Genomic DNA, 16,024 nt, shown 5'->3' with positions numbered 1-16,024 from the left:
TGTTCCCTATTCTACTCCCATGGCAGAAGGCTGAGTGGAGAGTAATTGCTCTATATATTGCTTGAATAGAAATTTTAAATGTTACGAATACTTTAATTTTTGTAAGAAGAGGTGAGAGACAATTTACTATTTGCATAACAAATTGGTCTTCTTTGACAACATCCTTCAAAAATTTAATTCCATGGGGTTAATAAAAAAAGTGCTTAGGACTGAGAGGTACGGTACTATATTCAGTGCTGGAGGAATGTGACAAAATAGACCTGAAATGCCATCTTGTTATTAATATTAGGTGATAGGTATTCTAAATACCCTGATTTGAATTTTATACAGTGCATGTATGTAAACATCAAACTGTATCTCTTAAATATGTGAAATTTTTGAGTCAATAAAAACATAATAAAATTAAATTAAATTTAAAAATATCCTAAGGTGTGAAAAGAAAATTAAAATCCCACAAGCCCCACTAATCTGAGCACCTATTATTAACATTTGTATATATTCCTGAATCTTTTTCTATGCATATGTATTTTGTTTAACAATTGGCATAAAGCCTTATCGGCAATTGTTTTTCTCTTCTTTTTTATGTTTTAAATATTTTATCTTGACATTTCTCATATCTTTAGATAATTCTTGCAAATACCACAGTTAAATGGCAACTGGTATGTAATTGTTCATTACTTCCTTTGGTTTCCTAGAGAACAATATTTGAAAGGTTTTCAATTTTCTTTTTATAAAGCATGATTTTATGCATGTTTTTCTAAATATTTTTTTTGTAAAATTCTATTTCTATAAAGAGCCCAGATGGGGAATATACATGTGGTTAACTGATGTAAATTTTAAATTCCTTTCTAACAAAGAGTACCAACTTATACTTCTACCAATAGTGTAAAATAATATTTATACCTTAATTGTGTATAGAACATGACATTCTTTTAAAATATTTACTGATTTAATAGGTTAAAATATTTTTTTTCTGATGATATACATGGGTCAATTAAATTGTTATTATTTGTCACATCTCTCACAGAATTCTTTCTCTCTGTATCCTGAAAATTGTTCCTCTTGCTTATGGAGGGCTGCCCATCTCTGAGCCAGGTCTTTACACAGGTGGCTTTGTGATTGGCTTGTTAAACTTGTTTCATTTGCAGCTGGCAATAGCAGTGGTGGTAATGTTGTGACTCTTGGCTCAGAGGTCTTTTCCACTAAATCCTTGGACAACCTTATCCCTGATCTGTTTGGTTCCAACTCCGTAGATGATGGGGTTGAGCATGGGAGGCACCAGGAGATAGAGATAAGCAAAGATAATTTGTACCATGCGGGGTACATGGTGGCCAAAACGGTGGGTGAGGTAAGAAAAAAGGGCTGGTATATATAAAGCCAAGATAACACAGATATGGGAGGCACAGGTGCCAAAAGCCTTGAGGGAGGCTTCACCTGAAGGCAACCGAAGCACAGCTCTCAAAATCATCACGTACGATATACTGATGACAGTCATATCAAAGCCAACAACAGAGAAGGCCACGAAGAGCCCATACCCACGATTTACTCTGGTGTCGGCACACACCAACTTCAGCACAGCCATGTGTTCACAGTATGCCTGGGGAATGACCTGGTTGTCACAGAAGGGCATCCTGGAGACCATGAAGCAGAAGGGGCTCACCAAGAGTAGCCCTCTCATCAGCACGACAGACCCCAGTTTGACCACTACTGATGGGATCAGGATGCTGGAGTGTTGGAGTGGGAAGCAGATAGCCACATAGCGGTCCAAGGCCATAGCCATGAGCACCCCAGACTCCACAGAAGAAAAGGTATGGATGAAGAACACCTGGATGAGGCAGGCATGATATTCGATCTCATGGGCATGGAACCAGAATATGGCCAACATCTTAGGCTGGGTGGAGGAGGAGAGGACCAGGTCAGTGATCGCCAGCATGGCCAGAAAGAGATACATTGGCTCATGCAGGGTGCGGTCTATTCGGATTATATGAAGAAGAATGATATTCCCAAGTACAATCACCATATACATGACACAGAGTGGAAAGGCAATCCAGAATTGGGCACTCTCCAGTCCTGGCATTCCAAGTAGGATGAAGGACACAGGATGAGAAGAGATGTTCCTTGAAGGCAACATCATAGGGTAGGTAATATTGTTCTCCGTTGGGAAGGTAATCTACTCTCTGCAGGTGACAACAATCAAAGCAAGTATTATTATTAATTATAAACTTTTTGCATGGGACAATGTGGGCAATTGGGTTTAATGATAAACTGGTATAACTTCAACTGTTTTAATAAATAAAATTTTGCAACATAAAATTATATTACTTTTTATTCTTATTTGTATTTTCATCACTCAAAATGAAGTAGATCATACTAGTGGCAAGTGTAATTATTTTTTAAAGAATCAATATTTTTCCTGAAATTAGAATCTGCTAAGAGAAAAGTATCATGACAAACGATGTCATAGTAATTCTTGTCCTTTAATTCTATAGAACTGCCATCTGATTTTTTCAAACTTTCCCACAGGTCCTAGTTATCCCTCTTTTAAGCCACTTCAGCAACTTCTTAGGGTAGGAAGTTGGGAGGGCTTACAAGCCTATGGCAATTTATGTATTGATTCTGAGTTAGCATTGTCTCTGGGTCAGTTACTATAAGGGTTTGGGCTGGAAGATAACTGACTGACCAATTGTGCACTGGCAATTTAATGTATTATTTAGTGTAGACTCTTAGTAGATTGAGGGTGAGCAAAAAGTCAGAGCTTAATAAAATGTCGTATATGTATACCATGGAGTACTATTCAGCTCTAAGAAACAATGATGATATAGCACATCTTATATTTTCCTGGTTAGAGCTGGAACCCATATTACTAAGTGAAGTATCCCAAGAATGGAAAAACAAGCACCAGATATATTCTCCAGCAAACTGGTATTAAATGAGGAGCACCTAAGTGGACACATAGGTACTACAGTAATAGGGTATTGGGGGGGGGCGGGTATATACATACATAACGAGTGATATGCGCACCATCTGAGGGATGGTCATGCTGGAGACTCAGACTTGTGGGGGGAGGGAGGGAAGGGCATTTATTGAAACCTTAAAATCTGTACCCCCATAATATGCCGAAATAAAAAAAAATGTGAGGAATTATGGCCATACATTTTCAGTTTCAATGAGTCAATTTAGCCACTGTAGTGTTAAAAGCAGCCATAGTGCATAAATAAAAGCATGAATATGGCTGCATTGCAATAAAACTTTATTTACAAAAATGGGCTGTGAGCAGGATTTAGTGTGCAGCCTATAGTATGCCAACCCCAGTTCTAGACACTATACCTACCATCTCTGTGCTTGGTACAGAGGTGTTTAATAAAATATTGCTGAAGAAGGTAACAGATAAATGTCATTAATAAGTGGCCACAGGCTCATGAACTGATAAATGATATCCTAAATGTCCTGATAGACTCCTCTTAACCCCATTTTGATATCATGCCCTCCAGTCAGTAATGCCCATTTCTCATATGAGAGCTTGGCCTGTGGCCAGTCACTATTTAACCTGAATTGTCCTGTGCTTAGGTTTGAAAGCCTCAGTTCTCACCTCCTTCATATCAGAAATAGCTGGACAAGAAGAGTAACCTTTCAAATCTCCCTTAACAAGTCACTTATGAGAACTAACAAATGTTTCATTCAGCTACAACAAATGGATCCTTAAAAAAGTTTCTTCAAGATCCCAAATAGAGCTAGGCTTTTTCTAATTTTCCCTAGATTTGTAATGGCATGAGGGAAAAGGGGATTCATGCTTTATGTCTTTCTCTAAATGGAAAGTTTGACCATCCTACCTAGATAACAGCTATAGTTTGCTCAAAACATGTACTCCTTCCTGGAGTATGGCCAAAATTCAAAAACATACTGTATCTGTGGCCCACGAGCTCCACTTTATCTCCTTCTGTCTAGCCTAGTATCCCCAAACTGTCTTGTATATTCTGTTTGAGACAATCTCTTCTTTCCTACCTGCCTCTTGCCCTTGTATGTCCCACTCCAGTTTGGGAACACAGTCCCCAGGCTCAGGAGCACCTGGAAAAACATGCTCAGATCATCATAATTGCTGCACCAGGCACTAGAAGAGGCAAAAGTTATGGTTTCTCAAAGCATATAATTATCTGTGATTAATTGTGGAAGAGATTGTTATTTTTTGAGGTATAGCAGTAAATTACAACTTTTACAATTTTGTTTCTAAGTCACACAAAATCTCTGTATCTTCATTTTAAATGAGAAAAATAGAGTTCAGAAAAGTTACATGATTTTCCCATGATCACAAAATAAATAAGTTTTAGGGTGCACTATTACACAGCCAGTGCTCTTGGTACACATGTCACCTGTGCTAGGTAATGATTGACTGGGACTTCCAACCCGTTTGGGTAAAGCAGAGATTGTTGCCTCATCTTGACAAAGGCAGACATGACAGGTGTTTACATAACTGTATCCCGAGTTAGAGGCAGATCTGCACTGAATCCCAGGACCTCTGCCACTTCCCTGGCCTGGAGTGTCTGGAGCAACCTCTCGCATGGCCTCCTGGCATTTCTGGGCATGTGCTACCTTTTCTGGGATGTCATCTTCATTGGCTTCTGCCCATGGGCCTTCATGGAGAACTCTCCTGTCCTACACACTCTTTAGAGACCGGCAACTTTGTCCCCAGCATATTTCAGCGTACCCACCTTCTATAGCCCTTTTGAAATGTAGTGTCTCTGTTCCCTCCATCAAACCCCAGTGTACTTTTCTCCTGTCAGAGCTTCCCCTTTAAGTGATGCCTCTCAGCCTTCCTCATTCCATTCTGGCTCTGATTTTCTGCTCAGATTTTCTTTCTTTGGTAGATAGTTGAGAGGCACAAGTCCTGGGACCCAAGACTGATTCAGGAGAAGGGGACCCTTGAAAGATGCCTCATTTATTTCCCTCTCTGCATTTTCCTCTTATGAACCCTTAAATCTAGAGCATTCCCTGTAAGACAAATCCTTGCCTCTTTTCTTCACAGATTTATAAGCTTAAAATGGGCAGAGTTAATGCTACATGTCACGGGAGTTGGACGGGGAGTTAGCCAGTCCTCATTCATTTTTGTCCAGTGTGTGATGTTATCAGTATGGGAAGTACAGGCTATCAGGGAGCTGCTAGGATGAGGGAAGGGAGTGTGCCATCCCTGAGATATTGGAATCAGAAGAACCATATGATTTCTCTTCTTCCCCAACACTTCTTCCTCCCCTACCATGCCATTAAATGTGGTTTTTTTTCCTTCTTTTTTCACAGGCTAGAATTCTTATGAATATAGCACATACTAAAAACTAAAATAAAATCATACTCTTTTCAAACACTATACCTAGAAAGATCAACTTTGAACTTCAGATTCAATCATTCTGTTTACCAAAATAAAATTTAACTTGTGAAATCACCATGCAGATTTTTCTACCATTGAGCGGAGCTCCAATGTTATATGTAAGGATGGATTTGAGTCCAGAGATACTACTCACAGTGTCTGTGGGCCTCAGTTCCTCCACCCATTATGTGAAAATAGTTAACTCCATTAGTGAGTTGTGTTACTCAAGCTAATGAAAGGATGAAGGATAAACTCAACCAAGACCTTGGTAAGGAACAGCTTAGGGAAATTCAGACCCTATTTTCCCTCTTTGGGGGATCTGAAACTAAGCCATAGAGCAATACAACTGGAGCAGGGTGGATTTCCGAGCCCACCTCCTTCATGGAGTTGATGTGTGCAGGCAGTCTTCCTACCTTTCTAGGGTCTCCTAGAGGACACAGTGGAAGTACCGAGTCTTCTCCTTATCTCAGAATGAAGGCCCCTGGTCATGGATTCCTGGACCTAAAGTTCCCAGTGGGTCAGGCCTTTCTGCACCATGCATTGCCTGGCCTTCCTGTTTCTCACAGCCTCAGTGAGTCTTACTGCTCTGGAAAGGGAAGAGGTGATTGAGGCACAGGGAATCACTCTCCCTATGCTCTTCTCTATCTTTGAATATGCAGGGTACGATCATAAGCAGTTCTAAAAAGCTCCCGGGATTCAGCCTTTGGCCCTCAAATCAGGGCCTATTTAAAGGACCAGACCATGTCTAGCCTTTCCCTTCCTCCAACATTAGTTGTCTCACTGCCTCTGAGCCCCATTGCCTCCTCATATGCACATGGGCTTCCTTTGGGACTGGAGACTAAAGCTGGAAGCATTAACCCCTAACTTTCCTTTCTCCTCTGTATGCAAATGGAGAGGCAGGGCATTTGAATGCTTGTGCAAGAAGGTGAATTGTTGAAATTATGAGTGTGAGCTCATCCATCTGCATGCATTTTTCTTAGAGTATGGATATTTATAATTGAAGAGATATTTTGTGCAAAAGGATGTGTGTTCTTATGTAAGTTAATGTGTGTATCTGAGCCGTATGCGTATCAGGGACTGGATTTGCATGTGAGTGTAAGTAATTATGTGTAAAAGCATGTATATATGTGAAGGTATGGATAATCAATTGCTTTATGTATGTGTAATTAGTGTGCTACCATCATGTTGTGAGTACATGGTCACTGAATGCACATGGCTTGTGGAAACTACATGCCTACCTACATACCTGGTAGTGTGAGGTTGTAAATCAGAGTATAAACATAGGAGTGTGTATGTATAAGCAGTGTAGGTTCAATGAGGATGTTTGATACTCTATTGCTTTGATGTTCACTGAAGTAGGTATGGTTCCAAGATCCCCAACTTCTGAGTTGATGATTATTAGAAGAGGTAAAAGAAATTCCAATGGAGATGGTGTCATAGTCATTTCTAAAACTTTATGAAGTTGGAAGGCTTTCCTCACTCAACCTGAACAGTTAAAGCCTACACAGAGCTTTTCCTCTCTCTATTCCTATATAAGGACCTACAGGTATTGCCTTGTTTATTTTTTTCTCAGAACTCCCTGATATTTGTATTTCTCTCATATTTGATGAGATGTCAAAGGAAGATTTGAGAAAAACAGCATTTAAAAACAGAAATAAAATATTATGTGAACAGAATGCAAAGCAGTCAAACTTGAGAAGCTATATCTTACAAAATATAAAACCCAACATCTATTTAAAGAGAAAAATAACACAAAAATTATCCAGGTTATCAGGTTTACACTGATGTGCTGGTAGATTGCGGTAATCATAGTCAAAAGGTTCATGAGTTATTTTTAGATATCAGCCTCACAAAATCATAAATACAGTTGTTTCTATTAGAGAGTCCAAGTTTACAGAAAATATTCAAAATTTTATTATTTTGAGGATTAGGCTGACATTATACATTGTAATTTTGGTTTTATCTCAGGTTGCAAATTATTTTCAGCTTTTATGGTGCTCAGCACAATGAAAGCAGAACAAAGTTCAGGTGATTTTGCATTCTTTTTTTTTTTTTTTTCTACTTTGATTTTAGAGGCACTTTTCTCTCCAAACAGAATGTAGTGTCTAGGGTAGAATCTGCATTTCCTCATCTCTGATTCTTCCATAGTCCCAAAGGCCACATGGGTCCAAGCAGACATGACCCAGGCTCTTGTGGGAAGTACTTCTCAGGACAATCACACGACTCTGCAAGTTTATAGGGCATGGCTAGATGAAAGCAGCCTGTAGTAGAAAGATCTGCATTTTCCTGGATCATGCTCCTAGAGGTTCCTCATGATCTGAATCTTTCCGAAGCTGTACCTCTGCCAGAATCACTGAGGACTTAAGAACCTGGCTTATAGCCCTGCTCTGAAGCCCAGTCTCTGTTAGCATGTACAAGGATTTCCGGGCAGTATTGAAAGCCTAATAAAGGGTGGTTACAATAAATTTGTAGTCACCCCAATCTGTAATTTCAGGATCACAAGGTTAGGGCAAGAACAATGGTTAAAATAGAAGTTTAGACAAAAGAAAAGGTTTGTGGCGATATTGACATGAAAATTGTGGGTCTCTTCGGTATATCTTTGTGGAAACGTAGGCAACATCCATAGCCTCATAATACTAACTTGCTCATGTATGTTGACCTTTATCTTCACAATCCCACATGAACATGACCTGGACCTTGTCACAGCTCAAAGATACTAGAATACTATCATTTTAGAGCATCCTGCCCTTTAACTACAGAATCCATCTTTCTAGTTCTTGTACTCATCCCACGTCCTTTCACATCATCAATTCTTTATATATATGTGTGTGTATAACTGTATATATAGTATCTGATATATAATATGAGGTTTTTATGTGGACATATATAACATATACATTATATATAAAGGGATAGATATAATACACTCATATCTATCCATATCTATATATCCTCAACCTTTTTAATAGTCCTTTGCATAAAATATAGACCTTAAAGTCCGTCATTTCAACTATACTAATGTGAATAACCTCAATAACTGTTTGTCCATCACAGCTACCATTCAAAACATTATCTCTTCCTATCCCTGTGCTACTAAACTATTGCTAGAAACAATAACATAGATGATTATGTCGTTACTGTTGCAAGTTTATGGTCACCAACTTTATCTGGGCTTTCAAAATATCCCAAAATACTTTTTACATTTCTCTCTCTTTAATGATGCAGGGGCATGATATTAGAAGCTTAAAATAATTATAATAACAATATACTGACCTTCCTGATTAAGTATATTGCTCAGCCTCTATCCCCTAAGCTATAATAATTGCTTGGGAAGCAGAATTTCCAGTCCTGATGTTGAAGATTAAAGATCCGCATTTTTGACCTATGGAAGGGAGACCTGGGGTAGCTTTTGCCTACCTCACTGCTTCTTACTCACCTAAGCTTTCACCATCGTCCTCTCCAACATCAAGGGTGCATTACCACATTCACATAAGCGAATCAAATCTGGTTAGAGGAGAAATATCTATGTCCATGCTCTGCCTTCCTCTAATTTTAGGAAAACTAAAATGTCAACATTGTAGTGAAAGTTCTGGACACTGCGAAATATCTAGAAAATGCATGTCCCATGATTGGACAACTGTTGCTGTTTGAATTGTGTCCCTACAAAATTCATATGTTGATGCCTTAATCCTCAGTACCTCAGAATGTGACTTTAATGAAAAATAGGGTGATTGCTGCTACAATTAGTTAAATTAATTGTGGTCATACTGCAGCATGACCCGTTCCTAAATCAAAATACCTGGAGTCTTATATAAAGGGGAAATTTGAATACAGAGTTATACACACATAGTGACAATATCTGAGGCATCTATAAAGTGAGGTTTGCAGGAGACCACCAGAAGGTAAGCGAGATACATGGAACAGTTTCTCCCTCACAGCCAATGAAAGTAGTTAATTCTACAGAGAGCCTGAGCCTGAGCTGCTCTCCTCTAAACTGCAACATGAATTTTTGTTGTTTAACCCACTTAGTTTGTGCTACTCTATTGTGGTAGTCCTAGAAAACTAACACAAAAATAAATGCATTTTTATCTATTATTCTATATCTTCATCTATAAATAATTATACTTCACATGGGCTAGTGGACTTTTAAATTAATTTTATTGAAATTATTTATCTAGACAGGAACCCTATGAAACGTATTTTCCAAGTGTTCCTTGTTTCCCAAGGGTGGCCTTGTATTTATGTAAAGATGATCAGTACATTATTAAAAAAAATAACCAGAGGTAGTTCCAAATATATAAGTATAAATAATCGATTCTCAGTAGAGGAATCAGTGCAATTCAGTGACAAAAATAAGTGCATTGTACTAGAACAACTGAATTTCTACATGAATATTTAGCCATATTTTAATCAAAATTGTGTTGCTTTTAAAGTTGGAAAAACCTAAACATACCTATGAAATCATAGCTATAAGACTGTATTTAGATTTATATCTTGTCCAGGGAATCATTATGCTACAAGTGACTAAATTTGGGAAAGGAGGGAGAAGAGAAAGAGGAAAGTGCAAGGGCGTTTATTTCCTGCTGTCTACACAGCAGGAAGTAGAATCTAAAGTTAAGGAAGAAAAAAAAAGAACATTTATATCCATTTAAAATATTATAAATATAATAAAGTAATTAAAAGAGAGATGCAAACATACTATCTAGATCTGCTTCAATCTACTGTGAGGGGCCTCCTGGGAAACTCTAGTCGTCACACCTACGGTCGAGTCCCCAGGGTATCTTGGCAGCAGGGTTATAAACTGGGATCCTTATAAAGGGCCAGGTCCAAGAGTCATCCACATACACACTTAGCTGGACAGTGAGTGGAAGGTGCACCTCTTTATCTGTTGGGAGCCAGGTAAGGTGCTAGGTCAGGAAAGAGCAGGCCAAGAAGACAGAGACCTTGAGGTCTAAACTGGAGAGCAAGGATAGAGCAGAGAGGGAGGGATGTGGAGTGGAGAGGCAGGTGCTCAGAGGTAAAGTGCTGTAAATCAGAGGCAGAAGGGTAGAAATACTGGGAAGAGGGATTCAGAGTAACAGGCTCAAACTTAAGGGTGTGGGAATTACTAAGATATCAGCAAGACATTTGCAAGCAATTGTTTTTTTCAGGAGAAAACACCAAAGCCAGTATCTCAAGGAAATGCAGTAGAATTATTGTGATTCTGTATGGCCCTATGTGACATATACTGTATGTTTTATTGCTGGTTCACTCAGCTTTTAAATTTAACTGATTTCTGGACCCCTGTTTGTTAGGAAATAAACTTTTTTGAGTCTCACCAGTTGGCCTCAATTCACCTTATTATTTTCTGAGTTCCCCTCTAGCTCTCTTAATTGTAACCATTTATATTTAGAAGGAAGTACTTCAAATACATCTTAGCATTTTGACCAAAATAGAAACAACTGGAAATAGGCAGATCAAGGATATTTTTAAAGCCCAAGATTTACAGATGAGGGACTGTAGATGAGAGTGTGTTACCAAGGTTCTGCCTCCCTCAGTGGAGAAGCAAGGACTTCTATCTTCATCTCTATTATTCTGTCTGGCCAGAATGACTGTACTTCCCAATATCTACCACTTCCTCCATAAGTCAAACGCCCAGACACAGAAATCTATATTTAGGGTTATTGTTTTCTGTTTCTAACTTACTCACTGTTAGTGAAACCACAGAACATCAACTCCCCCAAAATCCAAGAAAACCCCCCAAAACCAGACACACAATGTAGTGTGAAGCAGGTTCATTGGTGCTCTCTCACTATCCTCAGATATTTGAATTTATTTGATCTGGGCTGAGTTCTTGGCTTCATATTTTTAAAAAGCTCCCCAAGTAATCCTAATGTGCAGGCATGCTTTACAGGCACTAATCTAGTCCACCAATTTTATTGAAAAGTTAAAAAAAAAAAAGTCCGCAGAGTAGATGTTGTTAAAAAAATAAGTGTGAAATAGAGTAGCCAAGATCAAATTCCAGGTGTTTTGATTCTTGCTTCATTACCAAAATGGGCAGATTGATGGTTCTGTGGGACATGTTTTCTTACCTTCTGGTAGAGAGAGCTTTACACCATCTCTTTACTAACACCTTTTACTTCCTGTGCTGGCCCATTCACAGTCATAAATCAGGTTGTTCTTATTTCTTCGATTCCTCATCTAGCTTGTACCCAGTTTTGTCCTGATAATTATGTCTTGTTAATTCTTTTTTTACAAAATATGTTCAAATCTCTATTTCCATCTCATTTTCTATACTGTTATTCAGACTATCACTTTTAACTAGATATGTAAGTGTTCTTTGGTCTTGGCCTTCTACTGAATGTATGACCCACTATATTTCTAATTTCATTTACATATATCTTTTGCAATCAGTTGTATTTGATTTTAAGGAGTGTTCTATATAACTTTTATTTTAGTGTCTTTAATCCTTAAAAAAGTAAAAATGTATTTTCCTTTATTTATTCTAATATTATTATATGACAGTTTTTGTCTTGAAATCTTTACTCTAAATGCAGGAATGTATAAAATAGGGATCTTTATTTTTTTAAAAATTGTTAGCAAATTGGCCAGTCCTTATTTATCACATCATTAGTCTTTATTTAAATGATATAAGATGCCATTTCCAAATTTGTTATCCTCGTTCATACTTTTTAAAGCACACTCTTATTTTCCAAGATGTATATTTTTATGCCTTGGCAATACTACACTTCATTAGTGAGAACAGCTATAGATTACATCTTGATACATCAAAGGACAAGTATCCATTTTTGTTGTTCTCAATATTACACTCAACATACTTGCACATTTGTAGTATATATTTTAGGATACATTTGTCATGATTCATTAAAAATTATTTCATATTATTTATTAATAATGCTTACAATTTATGTGTTAGTTAATTCTTATTTGTAGGAAAGGAATTAAGGAATAAAGGGAAGGGGGATGGATGAAGGGAGGTTGCTTGACAGTGCAAAGTGGCTTCCTGCAGGGAAGGTCCTGACTTCACCACAATACAATATGTCAGTGCAACAAAATTGCACTTGTATTCCATGAATATATACAAATAAAAAAATAAAAAAACAAAGCCTTATTTTTTAAAAAGTTTCTTTTCTTTTTCTTTTTTTTTTTTTGAGACAGAGTCTCACTCTCTTGCCCAGGCTAGAGTGCCGTGGCGTCAGCCTAGCTCACAGCAACCTCAAACTCCTGGGCTCAAGCAATCCTCCTGCCTCAGCCTCCCAGGTATCTGGTACTACTACAGACTGCAGGCATGCACCACTATGCCAGGCTAATTTTTTCTACTTTTAGTAGAGAAGGGGTCTCGTTCTTGCTCAGGCTGGTCTTGAACTCCTGAGTTCAAGCAATCCTCCCGCCTCGGCCTCTCAGAGTGCTAGGATTATAGGCATGAACTACCGTGCCTGGCCTATAAAAGTTTCTTAGTGGTTAATTTTGTGATAAGAAAAATCTATTAATTTTTGATATTTATCTGGTTATTTTGGTAAGCTCTATTTTAAGACTTTGCTGTCTATTCTTTGGATTTTTCAGGGAAAAATCAATTAAAACGTTAAGATTTCTTTTTGTTTCTATTCGAAAGTGACACAATTTTCTTCTATTTACTTTTTTAATTTGCTAATGCTGTTCCATAAAATGTTGAATGGTAGTGTGATAGTAAATGTGGTATCTTGTCACTGCTTTTAATGAAAATACTTTTAACAGGTCATTTTTAACCATGTTTGCTCTGAATTTATGGAACATATTTTTCATTGGGAAACTTTTATTTTTTATTTTCTTCCTAAACATTAAGAATTTTATCATACATTCTCATTTAATTTTGTGAACATTTTTTCTCATTTCTGGGGAAAATCATGTTTTTATTCTCCTTTAATCTATTAGCAGAGTCATGCTATTGACAGATTTATTAATTTATTTTTTTATTCATACGACATAGTCAACAGTGTTAAAATGCAATATTCTTTCAAAGCATGGTAGCATGTGACTTACTAATAAGTTATTTATAATGTTTGCATCTGTCTTCATAAGTAATTAGGTGAATAACTTTCCATATTTTCATATGTTCTAGAATAGAATTTCTTAACCATGGCACTATAGACATTTGGGCTGGATAATTCTTTGCCATTAGGGGCTGTCTTGAGCATTTTAGGATGTTTAGCAGCACACTGGCGTCTGCCTAGGTGTCAGTAACATTCCTTCCCCAGTTGTGGCATCCAATAATGTATCCACACTTGCCAAATGACCCCTGGTGGGTCTCTTCTGGGCTAGATAAATTGGTAAAAGATAGAAATACTCTAATTTATTTTTTTACTTGATGTTTGGCAGAACTCACAAATCAAAACACATGCTCTTATTCACTTAGCTGGTAAAGTTTGTTTTCTGTCACTACCAGCTCTTATCTGCTGGATTTTATTTCTTTGGCTAGCTTGGTGATTGCTGTTTTCCTATAAAATTATCTATTTCATATGTGTCATAAAATATATTGTCATATTTTTACATACTATTCCATAATATTTGAAGTAATATTTCTCTAGCTATAATTTTGTTTTCATACTTCATGCTTCCTTCCTTTCCTTCCTTTGTTTCTTCTTTTCTTTCTTCCTTCTTCTGTCCCTCCCTGTCTTTCTCTCTTCCTCCTCCTCTTCCTCCCGCTCCCTGTCTCTGTGTTGTCTCTTTCTTTTCTCCAACTTTCTTATATTGGTGGTTTTATCAACAGTTAGGCAGTGCTTTATAAAGCTAACATTAGGTGATTCAGTTAATATACTATAGACATCCTGCAGTTGATGTACGAATGAAATTATATAACGCATGTAAAATATTAGCAACACAGGGAGTGCTCAAGAAATAGGATTAATAGTTATTTTTATTAGGATTGTTTTTTTTAGGCAGCCCTATTATAGCATATATATTAATAGACATGTGTATCTCAGGGATGTTTTGGTATTCTTCTGAATATTTCCCAGGGAAGCCTAATAATGTTCACATTTCAAATATGACTTAGTTTGTTCAGTGTTTTATTTCAGAATTAATAGTTTATTTTCAACATGTATTAGAAACCAAATTTATGATAAATTGTTTAGGTATTCTACCAGAGACTTTTATTGGCAAGGGTGATGTTTGTTGCTACTAAAGAAAATTATAAGCTTAATGTACTTAAGAAAATTCGATGTGGCACAATTCAGGGAATTCTCTTTTCTGAATAAATGTGAAGCACTGAGAGTTTGAGAAAGAAGTTTGAAGCTCCAGGAAACTCAAAAAATGCTTAAGTTTTTAGAGAATTAGAAACATTAATAGTAATTCGGTGAATCTTGGAGTGCCAGAAAGATGTTCTAAGTAATAAGCTACGTATGATGTGTTGTGTTCGATTACTCAAACATCCCTGTCTTCTCAGTCCTTCACTATGTTGATCCTCAATAATACCAATACTCAGCCTCTGACCTTCTTCCTGACGGGCATTCCAGGTCTGAAAGAAGCCCAAGTCTGGATCTCCATCCCCCTTTGTCTTTTGTATGTCATCGCTCTCTCTGGAAACAGCATGATCCTGTTTGTGGTCCTCCGTGAGCAGAGCCTCCATGAGCCCATGTATTATTTCCTCTCTATGCTTTCAGCCACAGACCTGAGCTTGTCCCTGTGCACACTTTCTACTACCCTTGGTGTCTTCTGGTTTGAAGCCCGAGAGATCAACTTGAATGCCTGCATTGCCCAGATGTTCTTTCTCCATGGATTTACTTTCATGGAGTCTGGCGTTCTGCTGGCCATGGCCTTGGATCGTTTTGTGGCCATCTGTGACCCACTGAGGTACACCACCATCCTCACCAACGCCAGGATTGCCCAGATCGGGGTTAGCATGTTGGTACGGAACGTTGCTGTCATGTTGCCAGTCGTGCTCTTTGTCAGGAGGCTCTCCTTCTGCAGCTCTGTGGTCCTGTCACACTCTTACTGCTACCATGTTGATCTCATTCAACTCTCTTGCACAGACAACAGAATCAACAGCATCTTGGGTCTGTTTGCCCTCTTCTCTACTACAGGGTTTGACTGCCCTTGCATCCTGCTCTCCTACATCCTGATCATCCGGTCTGTCCTCAGCATTGCTTCCTCAGAAGAGCGACGCAAAGCCTTCAACACCTGCATATCCCACATCAGTGCTGTTGCCATCTTCTACATCCCTCTCATCAGCTTGTCTCTTGTCCATCGCTATGGCCACTCAGCACCTCCGTTTGTCCACACCATCATGGCCAACGTCTTCCTGCTCATCCCTCCGGTGCTCAACCCTATCATCTACAGTGTAAAGACTAAGCAGATTAGAAAGGCCATTATCAAGGTTTTAATTCAGAAAAAGCTCCCAATCTAATCATCAGTTATCTCAGAGTAGAGATAAAACCATTTGAATAAGCACTTTGCTAGAATGTGGTAATTGTACTCAAAAGTTCCTAGACATACCTCCAACAGTTTAAAGTATAGGTTGTACAATATTTGCTTACTCAGTTTGCCAGTAAATTCATATTGGTGCCAACTAAATTATGATTTTGTTTTCAATATAAAGTGAGATAACATATATAAACAACTGTTGATATTTGCAACCAGTATAAGACCTACATAAAATGTTAATTCAGGCTTAGCATACAATTATAAAAGTCC

At 37.9% G+C, this 16,024-nt stretch overlaps 2 protein-coding genes across 2 annotated transcripts; one reads left to right on the top strand and one right to left on the bottom strand.

Annotated features, from left to right (window-relative positions):
* Positions 1-1,186: 1,186 nt before the first annotated feature.
* Positions 1,187-2,134, bottom strand: LOC105883377 (olfactory receptor 52R1-like). The gene has a single exon (XM_012786441.2). It carries the CDS (start codon positions 2,132-2,134, stop codon positions 1,187-1,189), a length of 948 nt encoding a protein of 315 aa, XP_012641895.2.
* Positions 2,135-14,687: 12,553 nt separating this feature from the next.
* OR51F2 (olfactory receptor family 51 subfamily F member 2) lies at positions 14,688-15,822 on the top strand. The gene has a single exon (XM_012786500.2). It carries the CDS (start codon positions 14,787-14,789, stop codon positions 15,735-15,737), a length of 951 nt encoding a protein of 316 aa, XP_012641954.1. The 5' UTR covers positions 14,688-14,786; the 3' UTR covers positions 15,738-15,822.
* Positions 15,823-16,024: the final 202 nt, after the last annotated feature.

Source organism: Microcebus murinus, chromosome 4 (genome assembly GCF_040939455.1).
Source record: "Microcebus murinus isolate Inina chromosome 4, M.murinus_Inina_mat1.0, whole genome shotgun sequence".
Taxonomy (NCBI): domain Eukaryota; kingdom Metazoa; phylum Chordata; class Mammalia; order Primates; family Cheirogaleidae; genus Microcebus; species Microcebus murinus.
Note: the sequence above shows the minus strand (reverse complement) of the source record. Positions and strands in the feature narration are given on the sequence as shown.